We start from the raw sequence: 22,510 nt of genomic DNA on the forward strand, positions 1-22,510 counted from the left end.
CCGCCGTCGGGGCCGGGCGGGCCTGCCCGCGGCGGGGCACTGCGGGCGGTGAGGGGGGACGGCACCCGCCCGGGAGGTGCGGCCCCGCCCGCGCACTTCCTCAGCGGCCCGCGGCCGCAGCCGTCGTCCCCCGGCGGGGCGGAGACGGGGAGCCGGGCCGGGACCATGACCCAGCGCCGGGAGCCGCGTCCCGCCGTGCCGCTGGACGAGGAGCTGGAGGCGCTCGGGTAAGCGGCGGTTGGGGCAGCGCCGTGGGGGTCCCCGCGCGAACTGGCGGCCCTCGGGTGGTGCCGGGCCAACCGACGGGAGCCGGCAGGGTGGGAGCTACTGGCTCTGGCTGCTGAATAGGGTAAGGGAGTGAGGAATAAGATAACCCGGGGTTTGTTGTAACGAGCCCGCCGAAGGGCGCCGTGCACGGCGTGCAGCCCCTCAGGGAAGCCCGGGGCCTCACCCCCGTGGAGGGTTTGAGAGGCCGGCGGGCTCCCGTCTACAGAGGATTCTGACGTGCCACAGGTGAGTGGGAGAAATACATAATGGTTAGAAAAACTAGAGTGCAGGCAGGCACTTCAAACGTAGCGGACAGTTAGACGCTACAGCTTCGCGCAGGGAAGCTCTGCGGCATTGAAACTTTCTCCGTCGGGAAGAGCCAGGGCTGTGCGTGTCTGGAGCTTGTCCCGGAGCTGCCCGTGCTCCCCGGCAGAGCTGTGCCCTCCCTGCGCCGCCTCCTCACGGCCCAGCCCGAGGGGCTGCCCTGCCGGCCACCCTTGCCGAGCCCCGGGAGGCAGCCGGCTTCCCCAGGGCGCCGCGGGCTTCGGGCTGGGAGCCATGGGCTTCGGGCTGGGAGCCATGGGCAGCTGCAGCCGTTATGAGGATGTCACCCTCGCTCAAAAGCAAAACCCAAGTTGCTAAAAGGAAAGCTGAAAGTTGCCACAGGCCCCGCTCCCCGTCAGATGTGACCCACCCACTTTGTCTACCGGTTAGTTTTGCTTTTTACAGGAGGGCGGCTCGGGTCACTTTTGACCGGCAGCATTGCCGCGGGTGAGGAGGAACCGGGCTGGAAGAGCAGAACAGGTGGGCGCAGGGAGGCTGGAGGGGGAAGGATCGCTGGCGGCAAAGGGAGCGGGAAACAAAGCAGAAGCGCCAGTGAAGGCAAAGACAGAGCAAAAAGGTTCTGATGTCACTTCTGCATTGAAAAAGAATAAATTCAAAAAGTATGTTTTTTTGCTTTCTGAGAACTTATGGATAAGGACCAACTCGTTTATTTTTGTGATTAATTCACTTAGTGGAGGAACTGGAGTGCAACAAAGAGACTTGGAATTGGTATCTCGACACTGCTTATATTTCCCCATATTTAGAAGAACCTGTGAATGAAATACCTTTTACCTAGAGCATCTAACAAATATGAAGTCACTTTGCAGTGGTACCTGCAGTGGCCATTATATACTTTACATCTGTAAGACTTTTTTAGGATGAGCATAATATCTGGGGGGGGAGCGGGGGGGAAGAAAGAGTTGCAGCTGCTGTGAAAAGCATGATTCCCAATGACTTTTATTCATTTAGACTATATGGCCTGAGTTGATTCTGTGCTTATAAACAGCCTCGCTGGTTGGCAAGGAGTTTGTCCTCATAGATGATCTTGTAGGGCTGCAGTCTGATGTGGTACCTCATGTAGTACCAGAGAGAAGGAAAGTTCACAAATGAGAAGGCTACAAATATGCATTTTTAAAGCTGGAGCTTCATTATTTTATTTTCACTTCAATAGAAAACTGAAGCTTTTAACACACTGCCCTGAAGGAGATGCTTAGTATTTTGTGGCAGAGTGAAGTGCACTAAATGTGAATAAGCAATACCAAGCAAAGAGTCCCTTCAAATCACTAAACAAAGCCCAGGCTTTTTTGACTAGTACTAAAGTCTTTTTTTTTTTTTTTTCTTTTTTCTTCTTTTTACTAAAGAAGAAAAAGAAGTCCTCACACACCAAACATTCTGGTAGCATAGTATAAAAGATCTCTTAATGTAAATCAGCTATCACAGTGCTGAGTTTCCCTTAGACCCAACGCAGTATCTAGCGCAACTGAGGCCCAGTTCTGGTAGGGAATATATGTTATTGCCATAGTAAAGACTAACAGAGACAAGGGTCTTTCAAATGAGGAACAAATTTGACATTCACATGCCTTTGGGGGGAATGTGAAGCAGATTATTTCAGAGCTTCTGCTTTACTGGGTAAATATCAAAGGAGTTGGAGAAGGTTTAAGAAGTGTGAACTGGGAAAGACCTTTTCTTTACTTCTAAGAGAAAGGAGGGTGGGTACTGGGGTATCCTCATAGTTTACCAGGTCCGCTGGCCACATGGAAAGTTGACAGCAATGTAGGCAGATGTACAGCGTAAAAGCTTTCTGACACTCTGCTAGGTTTGGAGACCTGGTATTTTCTGGACTCTTCTAGATTAATGCTCCTGTAATTACACTGAAAATATTGGAGCTGTGAGAGTAAGGCAGGAGGGAGGGAGAAAAAAATATCGATATATGCAAAGCTTATACTGATTTTTATTTTTTTTTTGTGACAGATGGGATACATCTACAACAGGGGTAAAATAAAGAAATAAGATTCAATAATTCCAGTTATCATCAGGGGCAATCACAGTCACTAAAAGATATAGAAATATTTACAGCAGTTTATCAGATTGGATTTTTTTCTCCAGAGCCTCGGTATTTGTAAGGATGCACTTTCTAATCTTTTACATCTCAACAAAAAAAAGCAAGAGTGATGGGTTTGGCTTTTTTTTTTTTTTTTTTTTTAAAAAAAAAACCTATTTCATTCAGCCTGAGGGTAGATGGTGACTTATATTTATTTGGAGAGTTTGGGTGGTCAAACAATCAAGAGTTCAAAGTGAACATTCAGATTACTGTCAGCTTTATTGTCAAGGAGTTTATAGGTGGAACTAATGCCTAATGAAATGGAAGATCAGAATTAGACCATGTTGTCAAAAATGTGTTACCTCATTCATTAATTTCTTCCCTAAGCCTACCAACATATTTAAAAAGGAGTGCTGAATTTTGTCAAAAGAAACAACAGCATCTTAGCTTAAAGGAAAAGGAAAGCGACATGATTCTTCTTTGAAGATCTCTTTGGCTATTCATGGAGTCAACACTTATTCCAGTTGCCTTTATTGCTGTTACTGCTAAAAGGACAGCCTGCACATAGCAGCGTGCAACTCTCGTAGCTGACCATGTATGATGTGAGTTCGGGGAATTCCACGCTGCAGTTCACATTATTTGCGCAAGAGCTGAGAATGTGGAATATCTGGTCATCCAAGTAATTACAGGCTGGTCTGGTAACACAACTTCCATCCCAACATAGCATAGCTTGAGCGACACTGTTTGTCTTTTGGAGGTGAAAGGAATGGGGCAAGAGGAAGTAAGTTTTTGTAGCTTTTTTTCTTTTGCAGTCCAAGCATTCTTTATCATCCTTTGCAGCAGAGCTTTTATGTTTCTCTTGCTCCAGGTTTGACAGTACCATGACAGATGGTATTTGTAAGACTGAACAATATACTTCATGCTTAGTTTTAGTAACAGAAGAGAAATTAGGCCACAGACTTAGATCAGATGATGATAAAATTGGGGAACTGAGTAACTTGTATGACTGGGACAGGGCAAATGGTCATAAGAAATTTTTTTCTTCATCTGTATTTCTAATGTAAACAAGGGCAAATTATAATGGCTGAAAAGTGGGCAAAAGAAATGTGTGAAAATCAGAACAAAGGCAATTGAGAGAAGGGGGAGAGAAAAAAGAAGTGAAAAACAGCAGCTGAACTAGTGAAAGCATACAGTTAGAAGATGTGAACTCTAAGGCTGGATACACTGATGTTATTTCCATATATTTCTATTTTTAAGTTATTTTTCCTATGAAATGGCAGCCTTGTATTCCAACAAAGTACTTTACACAGGTGTGTGATTGTGTTTCACATTGAAGGGATGTCTGATAAATACCAATTTGGTTGTATGCCACCTATAACTTCTGTTTAGCGTTATCACCCTTTTGTAGGTTCTCTAGAGCTCTGTCAACTCATGCACCACTTAAAGAAAAGAACAAATGAATATTCTGAGGATGATGAAGAGGGAGCTTCCCATCCTAAAGGTCACAGTAACATACTCCTGATCATCACCACTGTGTAGGGAGGCCTAGTCACTGCATTAACTACACAGAGATCTTAATGAAAGAAGAGATTTTAACATGAGCATGTCCTGGAGTTGTGGTGATTTGCGTAGCTGCAGTGGTACAGCTGGCCAGCACAGCCATGGCTTGTTCTATGGCAGCCACCAGCTTACCCCACAGGAGAACCCCACTGGTGACTGGGTGATCAGATCCTTAGGGCATGTGTGCTCTGTGCTCTCCTGAGTTTTGGTTGTCCAGGGCACAGGGTATCTCTTTTCTTTATTCTCGTTCTCTTGACAGCAGTATCAGTAAAGCCTTTCCTATGCTCTCACCGATGCAATCTGATCTAAAGAATAGGCTGATTTCTGAAAATGCTTTATTTTCCAAGAGAAACAAAGGTAGTCTCATTAGGTCTGTGTGCCCATCTTAAGACATGCTTTCATGGGCCCAGCAGACTCTTCCACTCCGAAGAGCAGGAAAAATAGCATGGTCCTTCAACAACATGCACTAACAACACAGACATGCTTACACATATGGAATAAAGAGATTTAGAAAAGAAAAACTTCCCAGAAGTATGTATGCATTTGAGACAGGAGGGTGTGCAAGGCTAGGCTACCCAGCAGAAGTGGCCCTGAAGCAGGGAGGGATTTTCCTTTGTCTGTCTTCTTGTGTTTCTTCAGAGATATCTGAATCAGGAACCCTAGGCAATTTCTACACAACTGGTTATTTTCAGTCTCACAAGTATCAAAGTACAGGGCATATTTCTGGATTTTTTATAGTGAAATCAAGACTCCGTAAATTGGGTCAAATAAAGATGACTTTTGGAAGGACCTCTCAGAAACAGTCCAATATGTAAGGTATGCACTGTGGTTCAAGACAACCTTTTTGAAGGACTTGCTAGGGGTTTCAAACAGATGGGTGTTTGTAAAGCCTTTTGATTTCCTTAACTTCTTGTTTTAAGAAAACAAGAAGGTAGATACAGTATTATGTTTTCTATCAGCAGTTTCCTCTGCCTGGTATCACTCAGAAGACAATCAAAACTTAAAGGCAACTGCCCTTTACAGTGTCTTGCTGGATAAGCCGTGTCTCCCACCTTGATTTACTCACAAATTTGAAAGGACTGCCTAGAACATCTTTTTCTAAACAAGAGAAATGGAAGGATTCCCTTTCTGACTTAAATTCCCCCTCCCCTTAAATTCAACTGAAGTGTACCTAGTAGTGTCTAACCACAGGGGTGTTTGGGTTTCTTTTTAGTCCTATTTACTTGTATTTGTGTCATCAGGTAGGCTTGATTAGGAGAGCAAACTATTTGTGTAAGTGTGTATTCATTTACCTTCCTGGTGGTCTGGGTGAAATGCTAAATTTTCCACAGCATTTTTTAATTTTACCTGTGTTCATGCAATTGGAACAAATTGTGAGTGACCATTTTCACAGTGAAATATCCAAGTAACCCAACAACTGTTACTGGTTGAACCATCTGTGACAGGAGGAGAAAAAAGTATATAGATATGTATAACACAGATAGTTTGACGTTAAGATCTGTATTACTGTATGACATCCACTTCTACTTTTTAAGCTGAGCAAGAGGAACACAGTAACATTTGAGAGATTTTTGTCTGAGACAGCATATTTAGGCAAGAAGACTGGTGCAAACTTGTCAGCAAAGATTTAACACTGCACTTTAAAACAATATTATTTTCCCAATTAAGTGGGTGGGCTTTTTTGTTGTTGGTTTGATGTTTGGTTTTTTGGTGGGGTTTTTTTTCTGCATAGCAGTAAAATTTCATTAGTCATGGGCCTTCTTTGTGTAAAGAGAGAGTAGATTTAAACGCAACATTTTTTTTAAACTTAAGGGACCTCCATTTTAAAATCTTAGTAAAAGGCTTTCTGGAAATAAGATAACAGTGCACTTATGAGCAACCTCAAACTGAACACACCTCCTTTATGAAAATGACCACTTACAGATTTTCTCAATGTATGTTTCTTTTGCACAGAATTGAGAGAAAGTGTTACGAAATTTGACCCAAAACCACAGAGTTGTCTTCTCATCTGTAGGTCCAGCCAAGCGTGCATGCTGATACGATCCTCATCACATCAGGACAGATCTGACCTTTGGCTGTTACTTACTTGGGCAGTTAATCCCAAAGCAGATTTTGGCTAACAGGTGTTTCAGAGGATGACACTTTGATCTTTAAATATTCATTATTTTATTCTACTGTGTAGATGGTCTACAGAATGCATTCTAGAGCCAAAGCAGCAATACCCTGCCTGTATTGAGTTTCACATGGATCTTGTCTTCTGCAGGGTTAACAGTCTGGAGTCTCTCATGAAGCAATTTATCAGCCAGCTGGCCTTTCAAATAGGCAGCCATCTAAATTCAGAATTAAAACTTTGTGTGAGATGCCAAGTTTAGTGGCAACTTTTGATGAACTGATGAGAAGAAAGAGTGTACAATTACACTTCATTTCAGTTTGAAGACTGCCACAATACAAAGGCCAGAAACTGCTCTGATCACACTTCTGCTTTCAGTCAAACTGTATTTCTCTGGTTGAAACAGTAATAGACTTTGACCCCAACACTACAGGCACACGCAGTTTGAAAGGAAGGGGGAATCTTGACACCATTTCGCTGCATACAGAAGAGGGGAAAAGCTTGCTCCCTGCAGAGCACGCCCTGGGTACAGTACCCCCTGCTGCTTCTGCACCAGAGGTTCTGGTGTGTGTATGTAACTATCATTAATATCTGCACACAGCATGTCTTACAGATTGACTCTCCAGCCTTTTATAGCTACAGCTTTTTTGTGTGTTTGTTCTCAGGATCATTTCTAATGAGGTCCTTTTCTATTGAAAGAAATCAGGTGTTTCTATTGTGAATAATTCTGGATGGAAACGAAGCTGTAAACAACATTTGATGATCATCTTTGTAGGATTTTTTGCTGTGAATTCCTTGTGGAATTTTTAATCTAAAAAAATTAATGAAGTTAGTTTTAACTGGAGTTGAATGAAGCAGGCATTTAGATGTTTTCCTGCATTGCTCAGACCACTAATGGCCAAGCACAGCAATGGTGAGATTTTCTAAACTTTCACTTCAAATTCTATCAATTAATGTTTGTCCCCCTCTCTGTTCCTTCTTCTAAGGAATGTTATGCTTCAAATGAAAATTTTAAGCTTTGGCAAATGCATTTAATTGCAGATCTCAGCAGTGCAGATGAACTGAGCTGTGGGAAACTGAGAGTTTGGGAGGAGTTTGTGTTGCCAGTTTGCCCCAAAAGAGGAAGCGTACCAATGCATGTAGATATGTCAGGAAGTACAGATTCTGAAAATAGACAAAGGATCTTGTATACACCCCAAAATGGCTTTCACCTTATCAGCATAGGCCTGGGTAATTTGTTGCTCATGCATGTTGAATTTGCAGAGTCTTTTAGATTCAGCAAACAATCGGCTGTTTGTACGCAACTTCATAGTTAACAAAAAATACTTTTCTGAGTTTGTTGAAAGGAGGCTGCTGAAAGAGGCATAGTTCTGTGTAACCTGTCTGTATCTGTGAGAAGGATGGTAATTCAAAATTTTAGCAGTGTTAGCTGCAGCCCTTCCTCTTTCTCTAACTTGGCTCCATAACGCAGCAGAAGCTCTCAGTTAAGAGCTGGATGAATGATGCTTTAACCCCTTGTGTCTTCCCAGGTGGTATCATGATAATCTTACCCGACATGCAGCAGAAGCACTGCTGCTTTCCAATGGGCAGGATGGAAGCTACCTCTTGAGGAAGAGTAATGACAGGGAAGATTTGTACTCCCTCTCTGTCAGGTAAGAGTATGGACAGAAGAGAATTTATCTAATGCTGCACAGCTAGCAGTTTTAAAATCTTCTCTTCCATGTTTGTTTGCACATCTCATGCATTAAGATGACCTGCAGTTTTTTTCCTAGGGCTTGAACTATTTTAGCATGTGTTCCTGATAGTGTAATCCCGCTGAATGACATTTTGTTAGAAGAAAATAATACATGGATTGAATTTGAAAACTGCTGTTATTTTTCCAAACTATGAATTAATCTTATGGCAAAAAACATCATTCCATGGATTGGCTGTAGGTATTCATTCTGCAGTATGCCAAGCTTGGAAGTTGAGAGAAGTGCAAGTTACACATACCCTCTTTCCCAGAGGTATAAAAGGGAAGTATGAATTGCTTCCCTCACCTCTGAGAGAAGATCCGGGAGCAAGTCTCCTGTAGATACACTGCTGAAATTATTACCACTATTAGACAGCCATTTACACAACAAGCCTGGGGGTGGGGTGGGTGGGACACCAGCAGATCTGAAGGTGATGTTAAAAATTGACTATCCAGAGTAGCAATGACTGAATTGAGTGCAAGTCTTGGGGAAAAAGAATAGTATCATCTGTAAGTAACAGCTTTCTTTAAGAGTAATTTTTAATTAATCACTGTCTTGCTGGTTAATAGTTTTTACTTTAAAATATAAAATCCCATTATTTAAGGTAATTTACCTCAGACAATTCTATTAAAATATATATATATATTGAAGCTAGTTTTAAAGAGCACTGAGGAAACAACTTACTGTAATAAACCAAAATGTAAATAGCTGTTCTTTTAATAGGAAACAAAAGCTGAAGTGTTAGATAATGAAAATAAATTTGCTGCTTTAACAAATTCTATCCTTAGGAGACCTAAAAAAAACGTCTGCCTCAGGCCAGTTCCAATCTCTTGTTCAGCTCTCCCTGTGGGAACAAGAGTTACTGCATTGCTGTATGAAATGAAATTCCCAGTCTGGAGTTTGATCTTTTATTCTGTTACATTAGATTTTTGGTGGTGCAGCTCCCTTGAAATACTGATTTTGATTTTAAAATGTTTTAATACTTTTCTACTGTTTGTTTAACTCTAAGTTTTCATTTCCATTTTTTTACTAATAGTAAAACTTAATTTTAGAATAATAATTAAATTTTGTTCTGATACATTTTTGTAGAAAGGATAATTTTAGCAATTCTAGCTGTCATTTTCATTTTCTCCTAAAATGTCTTCTGTAGCTTTTACTTTCTGCCTCTGCCTCAAAAGGAACTTTAGTCATTATTATAGTTTGCTTTAAAAGGAAACAATGCTTAGACATCCCTTGAGGTTTTTATTGACAGCTGGAAAAAGAGATCACATATAGCCTGAAATCCCCTCCCCCAGCTAAATTAGCGAACTTTAAAAAGGAACTAGGAAATAGAGTAGCAGTTACTCTTGTTGCAACATTGTATTTCTTGTGAAATTAAATGGAAAGATGAAAAACTCTATCACTTCAGCAGGGTTGTGGCAGCACTGGGCTTGTACATGTTGTCTCAGCTGACCATAGCACAACACATATGAGAGGTCAATAGAGGCGTGTTCTACAGTATCACAAGTATTGTTCAAAGATACATATTTGTTTAAATACCTGTTTGAAATTATCATCTCCTGTGGAAGTGGAAACAAACGATGGAAAAGATGCTATAAATTCCTTTCTCCGCCATATTTCAGTATATTTACTACACACATTTTTCCTGAGACAAAGTTTTCTCTGGATTATTTTGGATGCTGTTAACAGAAGAAACTAAGTAACTTTTTCACAGGAGAGATACTTCACTGTCTTTTGAAGTCAAAATAGTTGCCAGTCCAGGAAGTGAGGTCTTGCACACTTCTCTAAATACCATCAGCTTTCATAAACAAGTGCTGTTACTTCCCCAATAGACAAAGAACCCTGGTTTAAATTTGACAGTGCGCACCATAGAGGAACCGTTTGTTTGAGTACAGAGGCAAAGCAGACAAATTCTAAAGCCTTAAGTATCTAAAGTTAGGTTATTAAATCCCTGTTTGGGTGCAAAAAGACAACAGCCTATTTTTGAAAGAGAAACAGACATTTCCAATGAGATTGGGATGCTATCTATCTGAAAAGTAAGACATATACTGAGTAATATAGGTACACCACCAAGACTAAAACCTGGTAAGTGAAGGAATATCATCCTGCTTAGACAGAAGGCTGGAAACCAAGTTTGTGAGTCTTTTTAGTGATTGCCACAAGAGTTAATTTAACTTACTTGGCCTTTCTAGTCTTTAATCATCTCATATCTGTAAAGCAATAGTTAGATTTTTCTTAGTAAATCTGAATCTCAGGTATGTTGAGTATTAGTGAGGGACAGTAATGGCAGTAGCATTACTGCTAGGACAATGATTGTCATCTTGTGATCTGAGCCAGATTTCCTGTAGTAGAAGCTGCTATTTAAGGGTTGTATATGCCAAGTGCCTTTGGCATTTATGCCTTGACAAATGTTCATTTTTTATTTTAGAGGAAAAGATTCTGTGAAACACTTCCATGTTGAACATACAGGAACATCATTCAAATTTGGATTTAATGAATTTTCTAGCTTGAAGGAATTAGTCATGCATTTTGCAAATCAGCCTTTAATTGGAAGCGAAACAGGTAAGGAGAGCCATGTGTTTTATGAATATGTAGTCGTGCTTCACACACATCTAAATGAAAGGACCTTCTGATGTGTTGTCAAGTAGATCTACTGCTGAAGTGTTTCTCCTCAGAAATTCATGTTTGTGTTAAGCTCAGATATCTAAGATATTCCTCTTCAAAAACTCTTTAAAGTAGTCTGAAGACAAACTGCATATAAGCTTTACTGTTTTTTTGCTAACCAGGGATATGAGTTCCTTTTGATTTCTCGGGGAGAGAAGGAGGCATTTTGAAATACACGTGTACTGCGAAGAACAGAACTTTCTCAAAACAGGCAATACCAAAGCAGGGTGTTTAGTGAGGAAATATATATTCATCTATGCAGTTGAAGTCCCGCAATAAGAATAAAAGGAAAAGGGACTTGAAACTGTTTAGCTCTACTATTCTTTGTACAAGGAAGAAATCTACAGTGATATGTTCCTCTTTCCTGTAGGGAATGTGGCCTGTATATACCTTGCCCTTTCTGGCTACAGTGGATCAGCCTGATGATGCCATATGCCATCACAGTGATTTGTCTTGTTTTTAAGAAAAAGAGAGAGAAAAACACAGACTTCTTTAGCAGCCAACATGCTGCCTGAATTAAGAGTAAAAAGATTAAATCTGGTTTCTACAAGTGAGTTGAACACCACCAGACCAGAATCCCTGGAGAAATAGATGCATGTTATCATGATAAAGCTAGTTCTAGGTTTAGCTTCAGGTGTAAGTGTTGAAGGTGTGTCAGTACAAGCTAGTGCCAAAAACTTCAATATCCTGCGTGGAAAGTATATGCAAATAACTCAGTATAGTACTAATTATATATGCAAGAGACCAGTTAACTGAGAAATAGCACATGCAGTAACTGTAGTATGTCACACACTAAATATGCACCAGTACTCTTTTATCTCAAGTATTAAATTCAAGGGTTGCTTTGCAAATTTTTTTCCCCTAGAAAAAAGCAGTGGTGCACTGAATATGACACTTGTATCTTTCAAAGTGTTTTTTTAAAAAATTGCTTTTAAAAGTGGTTCGAACACAGGGTTTGTACATGCATCTTTTGTGCCAGTAAGCTATTTTTCCTGTGAAATCAGACAGGCACCCACAGGCAAAAGATTTCAGGTGACACTGAACTTGTGTTTCCCCATTCTTTTACTGCATGTGTTACAGGCGTTATTAATCAAGGCATTGGTGTTATGTGATCTCTGTGGACAGGTTCAACATTGCTGAATGATGGGCTCACTTGTCACTTTAAAGCTCCCTAATCAGATTCTGCTGGCTTTCTGAAACCTCTTTTAAGTTGTATGCGCTACAGAATAAGAAAAGCCATTTGAACACAACATCAAGAAACTTTCCAACTTACCTTACCATGGATAGCAGTAGAGAGGAAGAGAGAGTTAGCACTCAGGCAATGTCCCTTCAGATACAGGTGTCAAAGGTCTCCTGGGTGGTAACCAATTTATATCAAAAAGGGGGTAAGAGCTCATCAGAGTCTACTCTAAGCCAAGTGTCAGAATGACCAGCCCAACGCAGGGTCACACAGCAGGTTGCCAGAAGGGCCAGCAACAAAATCTTATTTCTTAGGCCACGCTTCCTTTCAGTGAAAAGCAGCAAGTGACCTTTAGCCTCAGGTATTTGTAGAAAGTGGTTGAACTAGTTTTTCTTACTCCTTGTAATACTTATGTGTCTCTATAGAACACTGTGAGAGCAGGAATGAAAGAGTGAAGTATGATGACATTTTTTATTCTCCTCCTTACTTATGGACAGGATTTTATAAGACAGAGACCCACAACATGGTGGAAACTTATCTATTCTGTCTTCCATTTAAGTTTGTCTCACTGGAACTAGTTTAGTGTCTGGAGAGGCACACCAGACTCTCTTTGATCAGTACCTGCACATACAGGCTGGCATCCCTGCAAACTGGTCTATGGAATGTAGTCATTCTTTTGTACTGGGACAGCTGCAGGTTGATCTTCAAGCCCAACAAACCTTGTCTTACTACAGCTTCATTTGCTACTCCAAATTGCTGCATGGTCTCACATCTATTTTTCTGCAGTGTAATGTATACACTTCCTTCTGAACTACAGATAATTAAAAGGAAATTGGGGCTGCTATGTTCTGTGAAATTGTTTATCAAACAGGCAAGCTGAATCTATTCCGTTACAAGATTAAAGCAATATACTATCATATTTTTATGTTTTTATCTTTATTCAAAGTGACAAGGTCAACATGTTATTTTTGCCTGTGTGCTTTGTTTATCAGTGTTTACCTAAATTATTTTCAAAACATAAAGTCATTACCCAGACAAAAAAGAAATATTTCCAGCAACAAGACTCACTTGTATGCTTCCTTAGAAATAGATGCCACTCACACACACGGCACTCACACACAAACACAGAAGAAGAATCTTGCTGCAGTGCACATTTTACTAGTTCTTTTGTACAGTTACCAGATGATTCTGTACAAGTGTCTTCTGTGGAGCAAAACCACGCATAACTTAATAGAGAATAAATGGTGTATAAAAAGTTAAACTAGTTCTCCAAGTTCTGCAACAGGGCACTTTATCCATGGTGTACATATGATGGCACTGATGCTGTGCTACAGCTTAAGAGTGGTTTCTGTAGACTGGTGATGGACATGTTCTCGATTTTAAATGACAAAGCATTATTTTTCTGCAATGCCAGAGGAAGTTAGACCGATTTTGACTTTTCATCTACTACAAGTTGAATATATCACATTTGCATACACCCCCTGTGCCTGTGAACGGGTTTCAGTTGGCTACTTCAAATACAATTTTTCCACTTCCCTTTGCAGCCCTTCCCATTACAAAATACACTTTATTTCACTTTCAAATTACTCAATCACCTGTAGGTTTCAAGTCCAAGTTCTTAACAGTTCTGGGATCCCTCCTCTTTAAGAGCTGACAATATCAGCATAAAATGTAAATGGAGCAGCATTTGGTATGCTGTGACATTATTTTTAAAGAATGAGACTAGATGGTGTAGCATTTATTGTTCTAAGGAGGTTCTTCACTATTGTGAATAGCATAAAAATTCACTACTGAGAATGCAGCTTTTTTGTAGAGAACATGCAATAAACATGACCTTTTTTGGAGAACAAAGAATGACTATCATCAAAATGTTATTAACTGGAAAGAGCTATGGTAAAACAAGCACGATGGTAATGTGGGCTTACTGTTAGGAAGTCTGTATCTGAAGTTCTGACAGATTAAGTGATTTATATAGCAAGCCATGGGTTGTTGGCAAAACCAGGATGACTGTTATGGCCTCATATCTAGTCTAACATCCTGCCTACCCACCCAGCCAGCCTCCTGTGCAGGAAGGGAATTTAATGTGTTTAAAGGTTTTAAAAAGGTACCATATATTTCTGTTTTCACCAAGTTTTCACAGTTGCCTGTAAACAGGTGTGATAATGTCTGTAGTCACATCTTCATGAATACAGTGAAAGCGTAGGCCAGCATTTCAGCTGTAACTATGGAATCTGTGTTTGAATGTGTTCTGTATTACCTAGTTCCTCCATGACCGGAAAGAAGATTCAAGCAGGACAGGAGGCATGCTTTTGAGGGCTGTTTGATGGTCCTGTTCTGTTGCTGTCACCATGCATGCATTGCAGAAGGGGTTTTATTACCTACTGCTTAGAATAAGTGAAGAGGGTTTTCACAGATGTAAGAATTATTGTCTTCCACTGTACAGGGATAAGAGAATGGATTTAGGCAAGGTCCAGGTGCCCAAGATACTGAGGGCTCTGAGCAACATGACAGAGCCAAGGAAGTGAGACTGGGCAACTGAATCCAGCAGCAGGTGCCCCTCTGTAGATTACATGGGTGGATTTTTGTAGAGAAAGCCCTCCACAAAGTCTAAAATATTCAGATGATGCATGTTAGAAATATTTGTCTAGCTTTATCAGTATGGGAGAATTGTTTATAGCAGCTGATTGTTTTCTCTCATGGGTGTGGCCTGAGTCCTGCCCCCTTCCAAGGAAAACCCCTTACAGGAGGTGTTGCAGAGATCTTGGGGAGCTTATCAGCTCTTATGGCTTTTTAATTTTAGGAGAAGGTGAAGTTACCCATTCCACAGACAGGCAGCTACTCTATGTTATTTTCCAAGGCTGTCTTGCCAGATGACTTACCTCTGCTCTTTTTCTTTCCAGGAACCTTAATAGTATTGAAGCATCCCTACCCACGGGAAGTAGAAGAACCTTGTATTTATGAGTCCGTCCGTGTTCACACAGCAATGCAGACAGGAAGAACAGAAAGCGATCTTGTTCCAAATGCTCCCTCAGTAAGTTTTGTTCTGGTGGGAGGGATCTCTTGGTCGGAGTTTAATATGATTGCTGGAGCAAGCTATGCAATAACACCAGTAGTTCATCCCTTTATGGGTTTGTAGATACAAGAAGTCTTTGCTGACTAAGGCAAAACAAACACAGACTTGCTAAGTACAGTCCCATGACAAATAAAGTCTTTTATAGTTGTTGTCACTGGGAAAACATTGTCTGCAGCTGACCTGGGTGAGTCTGACCATTTTAGAGTGCCATCTTAGCAGTAATGTTATCAGAATTTTTTTTAAAAAAAAAAGCACAACCCAAACAAAACAACAAAAAACACCACCACACAAAACAAACACAACACTTTTCACATCTTTCTGACAACATTCAACAGGCTGTATACAACAATATGTATGTCAGGTTGCGCAGTAAACCCTTGTTTTGCAAAACATCTTTTACAGCAAGTGGGAAGTCTTTCTCACCCCCCACAGGTGAGGAGAGGAATACACTAAATAGCAAAACCAAGTAACAGCTATAGGATGTACCACATTTTGTCTGATTCAGTGAATGCAAGGATTACATACCAGGAAAAAGATAGTAGTACTGACAGAAGACAAACTCATTACTAATTATTTTTGCAGTCGTCTTTGTTATTAGAATTATTTTTCCCAGTTAGCAATATACAGTCTCCATCCTAACCAGGAGGAAGGAAAGAGCATTTCTGACTTTCTAGGTTGGTTTAAAAAGTGACCTTTTGGAAATAATACTCAAAGATGTGCAAGACAGGCAGGAAAAATTTGGAAAAGGAAACCCCAAACGGAAGTGCAGTACAACCAAGATAATAAGAGTATCTATATCCTGATACTGCAACATTACTCAAAAGGGGATTTTGGCATTTTGGCACTTAGATTTTGTTATTTTAGAATCACCTTGTTTTAAAGCAGAAATCTTGCTGTATTCTGACACAGCCTTAAACCCAAAATAGAATGGTATGACAGAAGAGCGTCCGTCCTTTCAGCTCTAGTAATTTTGAGCACAGTAAAAAGCTGTGTCATGTTAAAAGCTCTATGCCTTACTGGTGTGAGGAACAAGAGATCATCTTCATATCATTTGGGCCACCTGCTCTGACATCTGTGACTCACTTGGACAGTAATTAGAGACTTTAAATCCCCAGTAACTCATATCTGAGTAAAACAGGTGGTTTCTCCAGAACAGTATTGCTCAGAACAGAGCGGAAAGTATTTTAATTACATACTATATTTTTTGAGAAAAAGAACAAGGGTTACGTTAATGTGGGTTAATGAAGTTGATGAAAGAACCACTTCTGATGTGTTCTCACAACCAACCTTTTGTGGCCAAGTTCCACTTTAGCCTCCAAAGAAACTTGACTTCCACATAAACCCAATAAAAAGGCAGAATTTTTTCAAGAGCAAGTAGTAATTAACTTTGCAAGAATTTGGTTTTCAGAGGTCTGCAGTCTCACAGCTAGGTCCGTCTACAAAGTTTTAGTATCTGAGAAGTCATAGGGTCTCAGCATCACATATGGTAGCAGAGAAACAGTTCAAAACCAGTTTTTCAATAAGCAGTTTTCAGTAAGTTACATTCAATGTAACAGGCTTCTCCTCTCATGCATTTGGCTGTTTGAGAGAAAAAAATAGCTAAGTAAAACAGCACTTGCCCCTGTCCCCTGCATTACAAGAGCAATTTCTGTGGATAATTCCACTGTCAGCTAAACCCCAGGTGCTTCTCATTACAACATGTACTGAGGGAACTGTGTAACTTCACTAAATAAACTGTAACTGCAACTATTTTGCTAACTTTGTTTGAGAAGATGCAGGCCAGAAGCTTGCTGAGAGGCACAGTCTAGGAGATTGCCTTTAGAGCCAGTGCAGGCCCATGTTTGCCCTGTCAGTGGGTCCAGCCATGTGAGAGGAGCAAGGACAGGGCAAGTGGCCATGGGAAGTTTTCCCAGGAACAGGCTGCTCTTCCATCATCTGGATGTAGACAAAGAGGGACATGTGGGAAATAGAAGCAGAGATGAGTCTTTAACCCTGATCCCTTTCCTTGTTACTTCACAGCTTGGTACAAAAGAAGGATATTTGATAAAACAAGGCAAAATAGTCAAGGTAAGGAAAACTTACTCCTTGCTTCCACTCTGCAATCACCCATAGAAGCTAGAGACAATGTGGGATTGGAATAGCTCCACCTGCGTTCCCCTGCAGAGGGGAGCAATTTACAAGCACGACTGTAAACCAGAGCAAGTCAACAGCTGTAGAAGTTTTCCTTTCTTAAGAAGCATTAGCTAAATTCTCACAAGACAGTTACTATCTGTTCTTGATCTTTCAGAATTGGAAGACAAGGTGGTTTACACTGCATAGGAATGAACTTAAGTATTTCAAAGACCAGACAGTAAGTAGCGAACACCAGTTCTTCTCTTTAGGTAGTTCTACAGAGGCAGCTGTAGCCTCCTCTTGTCTCTGGCTTCTTGCATTTCTGTTACAGCTTCCCAAGCTAAAGCTTCCCATACTGTCAGAGCGGTCAGACCTTTCAAATAAAGTCAGAATTTTGCTGATGACTACAACAACAGAAAGTTATTGGTTTACAGCTGGAAAACATTTACTGTGCTCTGTTAGCCTTACCTGCTAGATAGAATTGTTTACAGTGCATTGTTGGTTGCTTTGTTCAGTGGATTTGAAGCTACCGGCACAACACAGACAGCAGTGCTCTTAAAATATTTCTGCAAATAGTAGGATATTTTGCATTCCTTGATTTCATCCTTTTATTTTAAGTGGTTGCACCATTCATTTAAGAATGTCATCCTAGCACTCTGACATAGATTAACCTGCTGCATCTGGGAAAACCAGTGTGTTCTTACAGTTGCTGTTCCATGTCTTTCTTAAACTGAATAAAAATAAGAAATGCTTCTAGAGTTTCTCCACCCTTACAATACCTCCAGTTCATGTTCCTTCATAAACACAGCCAAACTGTCTACCTCTGCCAAGCCCTATTTCAAGCATCTAACAGATTTTAATACAACAGCAGACACAACTGCCCTCTCTCACCAAACATGACCATTTATAAACAGTTATGTATTTACAGGGCCTTCCATCAATTTTCATTTCAGTTCAAGCCACCTTGGAATTAAGTTTCCAGGATGACATTTCAAACGGCAGCACTCCAAATGTTTGAGTAGCATTTGTGACTTACCAGGTGAGGTGTCTTTGTCAGGAATATGACCTCCCGGGCAGTAGCTCTGGTGTCTCCTGGCACTCCCATTGTTGCTGTGGGGTTGCAGACACCTACAGGTGAGCAACTTAGTGCTGGCCCTGGGATGGCATTTGTTAGCCCACCTCAGCACAAACAGCTTTCTTCTAGTGTAGTGTATAACTAACAACTACTGAGCTAGAGGAAAATGTAAGGAAAGGTGAGAAAGCAACAGACAACCTCCATGCACCCAATATAGGGCAATAGAAACAGCTAAGGGTGTTTGGCCAGAAAGCAAACTGTTCTTCTATTTTAGCCGCCTCTTCTGAGGTGCTCAACAGTGTGAGGCTGAAACAATTCAAAAAACTCATACCTGGGAAGAATGAAATTTTTAAGGGAAATAGGCTGCAGCCATAGAGACAGCCTACATCCCTGCACCTGAGCACTCCCGGGCCTGTCCCAAGAAACTTCTTTAGACACACACTGTTTGTGCAGCCACACTCAGCACTTCTGCTGCAACCACTGCTTTAGCTTTGCTTCTACATTTCTCCTTATCCAGCTTCATCCTTTTAAAGCACTTGGGAATTACTTAAATCTCCAACAGCTGGCTACACCTGATAAGACCTATAACCATTCCCTTGTCTCTGTAAGCTTTAGCTGGAAGCGATACCAGATCTGTTGCTGTGTCAGTTGCATCATAATACATCAACCAAAACTTCAGCAGCCTGCACTTAGCTCAAACTTTCCTGCAGCAGAGAGCTCCTCTGTTTTTTGTCTAGATCTGAATTGACTGTCCTGCTTTTTTTATATTTTGCTCGATTTGCTGTCACTGATGATCAATTAGCTAGCACTGATGTTATGCTTGCTAGTTTGGGTCTATGGTGTTAAAGCTATTATACCTACACCTGGAAAAACATGTTGTGCCTGTAAAGGTCTAGGTACACTGAAGATGAACCAAGCTAGCCTTATCTTTTGTTTTCATGTGTTCACACTTTAAAACTATTTTTTTTTCAAGGCCACGGAACCGATTCGGGCACTTGACTTAACTGAATGCTCCGCTGTGCAATTTGATTATTCCCAGGAAAGAGTCAATTGTTTCTGGTAAGTTGCCATACTTTCTCCACCTTGCTGGGAAGGTCAAAATAGGCAGGGAAGTTTGAAATGTAACCACTGGGTGCTTCTGAAAGCTCCCTTGCTGGCTGTGACCCTGCTCTTCCTCTAATTCATGAGCCTGGTTTTGTCAGCCAGGTGTTGTCGGTCCTGCATGGCTTTGCCAAATTACCACTGGCAAAAGGATTTTTGTCTTGGTGAGGAGGAAGGGTGTAGGCCTGTGCATAGTGGGCATTTCTTTTCCTAATTCTGTAAGCATGTATGATTATCACCTAGACCCGTGGAACTTGGGTACAGTCCAGCTCCCAGTTCAGACATTGCTACGGGTCACACAGTAATGGCTTCTGTGCCCAAATGTGGGTCTTTCGTCCTTAGGGCCTGGGGCAGCGTCTCCCTGAGCTGTAAATTACTTGGCTGCAACCCCTTCTTGGCTCACCTCCCTCCCAGTGACTGAACAGGAGCACAGCCTCCCTGCCCTGCTCCAACTAAACAACTGTTGGTGCAGGCCAGCTGGGTCAGTTTTAGGAAGAACTACCAGTTGTTCTAGCAATTTAAGAAAAAGTTTTGTTTCCTTACAGTTTAGTGTTCCCACTAAGGACGTACTACCTGTGCGCGAAAACTGGAATAGAAGCTGATGAGTGGATTAAAATATTACGATGGAAACTGGTAAGTTGATATGCAGTGTTGCATGGCTCAGGCAGCAGTGGTAAATACCCTGATATTGTAGCACCCAAGTGCTACAGTTCTCAGTATTTGCAAGAAGGGAGCACTTGTTCTGGCTTCCTGGCCAACTAGATTGGAATACATAGGTTTTACATAATGTATATGCCTGCAAACCCACTTCAGCCTTTTTGGGATGCAGTTTTTACACACATACACGTTAGGAAGAAGAAATTACTTCCACCTTTAAGGATGTCACTGTGTAGATGGTAAAAAGTATGAAGCATCAACACAGACCGCATGTTGGGTCATGAAGGAGGCAATGAGAAGACAATGTAAAGGCTTGAAAGTGTTACTTCCTTAAAAATACCAGTATTTGGGTTAATCGTACTCACCGACATCCACGTGCATGCAGACCAACAGTAACAAATTGTTTTTCCGTTCTAGTCACAAATACGGAGGCAACTGGAGCAGCGCAATGCCACCCTCAGTTCCTAGCTGCAGCTCCAGTACTTCTGCTCCTTGCCTCTGTCAAGGGGAAGGCATCGCTTACATAAGGATGGTTTCACTCACAGTGGGCACACATGCAGCTGCACATAGATGCTTGCATCCAGCTCTGGACACAAAGGGTTTGTACAGCTGAGTGCTCTTGGGCTGCTGAGACACATGTGGAGACAGTTGCAGCATCAGAGCACTGGTTTGATATGCATGGTGTATGCCCGTAAAGCACTTAATTCAAAAACCTGTTAACTAGTCACTGTTTAAAACTTCTGTGGTTATTCAGAGCACTCTCGATAATTTATTGCAAGTCCCATCACAACTAACCATTAGCAGTATATTCTGTAACTCTGAGCCCATTACTGAAAACATATTTCTTTTGTATTACCTTTTAGGCTCTAAACCAGAAGAAAAATGACAGAGGTAATTGCATTTTTGTAAATAGTATGTACATTACAATCCAGAGAATACTTCAAGGCCCTTTTCAAGGTGATGGATGAGTAACACTTAGTTCTGACCAAATATGTTTTGTATGGTTTAGATTTATACTGCAGTGATGGCTACAAGTGAATGCTTGTTTTGAACAGCATGTATAGGTAACAGCGAGCAGCATCACACAAGCATGCTTGTTTACAAGCTTGTTATATGAGAAACAGACATCTGGTTCCCCGCACATGTGTGACATCACTGCCACGGGACCCTAAGGATGGGTGACAGGGCTCTGCAGAAAGCTTTGCCTGCAGCAGCCACCAGCATTATTAGCAGCATTATGATTTGAGCCACTTACAGACCCCCTTGAAAATGGGCTGGATTTTGTATTTTTTCCACACAGAACTGAAAAACAAGGCTTTGTTCAGAACTATGTTTAGAAATAAGTACTGCTTGCTTTATATTTAAAAAAAAGCATTGTGTACACTAAAAATTAATTTAAAAGAATACATCTTCTACATAACCTGATGTAAATTTCCATCTATATTTTGGAAGACATATATATTCAACAGCATTGTGGCTCGCTATGGAGTTGAAAAGCGGAAGCTCAGTACTTTGGTGCTGTAGTCCAAATAGATGTTAAATTTTGGAGGCAAAGTTTGACACGCTGGAGGGTCCCAATCCTGCTCCTCCTGGAGACATGGAGAGGAGAGGGGAGGCCCCCCTCCTCCATCTCCCCCCCAGTCGAGTTTCTGCTGAAACAGTGTATGCAAACCTTTCCCACTATGCAAATACTGTGGCACAGGGCTTTGCATTGCTCACATAAGGTCAGTGTTTGACGATGAAGGCATCAAAGATGCCTTTACCATGAGAAGGCTGAAGAAGCGAGGAAAAACATATTAGAAGAAGAAAGAAAAAAAAATCTTGATTTGGAATCTAGGAATAGGATTTTATTTCAACTTAGAAATTCAAAATATTTGTAAATATTTTTATACAGACTGTTTTTTGAATAAAATGTCATTATAAAACTACCAAAGTTTTTCTGTGTTCCCATACTGTATTGTTAAAGTGTTGTCCTCCTTTTCCCCTTATGTGGTTTAACAAACTAGCATCTGCCACCTAGTTAAAAAGCTTTAATGAGTTTGTGTGAGGCAGAGGCAACGTAAGGGGAAGAGAAAGAACATATACTCCAACAGCATCACTGTTCTGTGAAAATGGCTTGTGGTTATGCTTCAAGTTTCATTCCCAAAAGCAGCCTTCCCTTTTTCACATGAACAAGCAGTGTTACAAAAATGTTAGAAGCAAGTTCAGCACATGGTGTCACAAACTGAAGCCAGTAAAAGAAATGGCGCTTGGCTGGCCTAGGAAGCAGTCATGGACAAGCTGACCAGAAGCTAACAGCAGAAGTAGGCCATAGATTGAACACAAATGTTTTTTGCCAGAAATGCATATAGATATGCCTTGGGGCTCAGTTTCCAGCTGCTTTAGTAATAACCAGAAACAGAAAGCTCAGGCCAGGAGCTCAGTTTAAATGGAAGAGAGGCACCTGACAACATTTAATCTCCAAGAGAGTTTCTGAGCCAAGAATTCCCAGTCCTCATTTCCAATATCATTGTTTCCCCTCATCCTACCTTGCCCACCTGCAGTGCCAGGCATAAATAAGCAGCCAGTAGCACCCCCTTTCCCAGCCTGAGGCAGAGACCAGCCAAGAGCTCT

The 22,510-nt window shown here is 41.1% G+C and overlaps 1 protein-coding gene and 1 long non-coding RNA gene across 3 annotated transcripts; one reads left to right on the forward strand and one right to left on the reverse strand.

The window, feature by feature from the left end:
- Positions 1–19: 19 nt before the first annotated feature.
- DAPP1 (dual adaptor of phosphotyrosine and 3-phosphoinositides 1) lies at positions 20–21,702 on the forward strand. The gene is made up of 9 exons (XM_056339798.1): positions 20–227; positions 7,832–7,954; positions 10,464–10,597; positions 14,780–14,910; positions 16,972–17,019; positions 17,240–17,302; positions 19,113–19,198; positions 19,786–19,873; positions 20,315–21,702. The coding sequence occupies exons 1-9, from the start codon at positions 166–168 to the stop codon at positions 20,363–20,365; spliced, it is 786 nt and encodes a 261-aa protein (XP_056195773.1). The 5' UTR covers positions 20–165; the 3' UTR covers positions 20,366–21,702.
- Positions 14,918–20,403, reverse strand: LOC130149786 (uncharacterized). 2 transcript variants are annotated; one of them, XR_008822012.1, is made up of 3 exons: positions 20,263–20,403; positions 18,101–18,174; positions 14,918–16,887 (listed from the first exon to the last, which is right to left on the reverse strand). It is a non-coding gene; the product is annotated as an uncharacterized LOC130149786 (long non-coding RNA). The 2 variants fall into 2 exon arrangements; XR_008822009.1 differs by having other exon boundaries at positions 14,919–15,035.
- Positions 21,703–22,510: the final 808 nt, after the last annotated feature.

This window comes from Falco biarmicus, chromosome 1, assembly GCF_023638135.1.
Source record: "Falco biarmicus isolate bFalBia1 chromosome 1, bFalBia1.pri, whole genome shotgun sequence".
Classification (NCBI taxonomy): domain Eukaryota; kingdom Metazoa; phylum Chordata; class Aves; order Falconiformes; family Falconidae; genus Falco; species Falco biarmicus.

Coding starts and splice junctions, on each gene's coding strand:
- DAPP1 (XM_056339798.1), top strand. CDS start 166: ATGACCCAGCGCCGGGAGCCGCGTCCCGCCGTGCCGCTGGACGAGGAG. Junction 7,955..10,463: donor TTGTACTCCCTCTCTGTCAG/GTAAGAGTATGG, acceptor TTTTTATTTTAG/AGGAAAAGATTCTGTGAAAC. Junction 14,911..16,971: donor TTGTTCCAAATGCTCCCTCA/GTAAGTTTTGTT, acceptor GTTACTTCACAG/CTTGGTACAAAAGAAGGATA.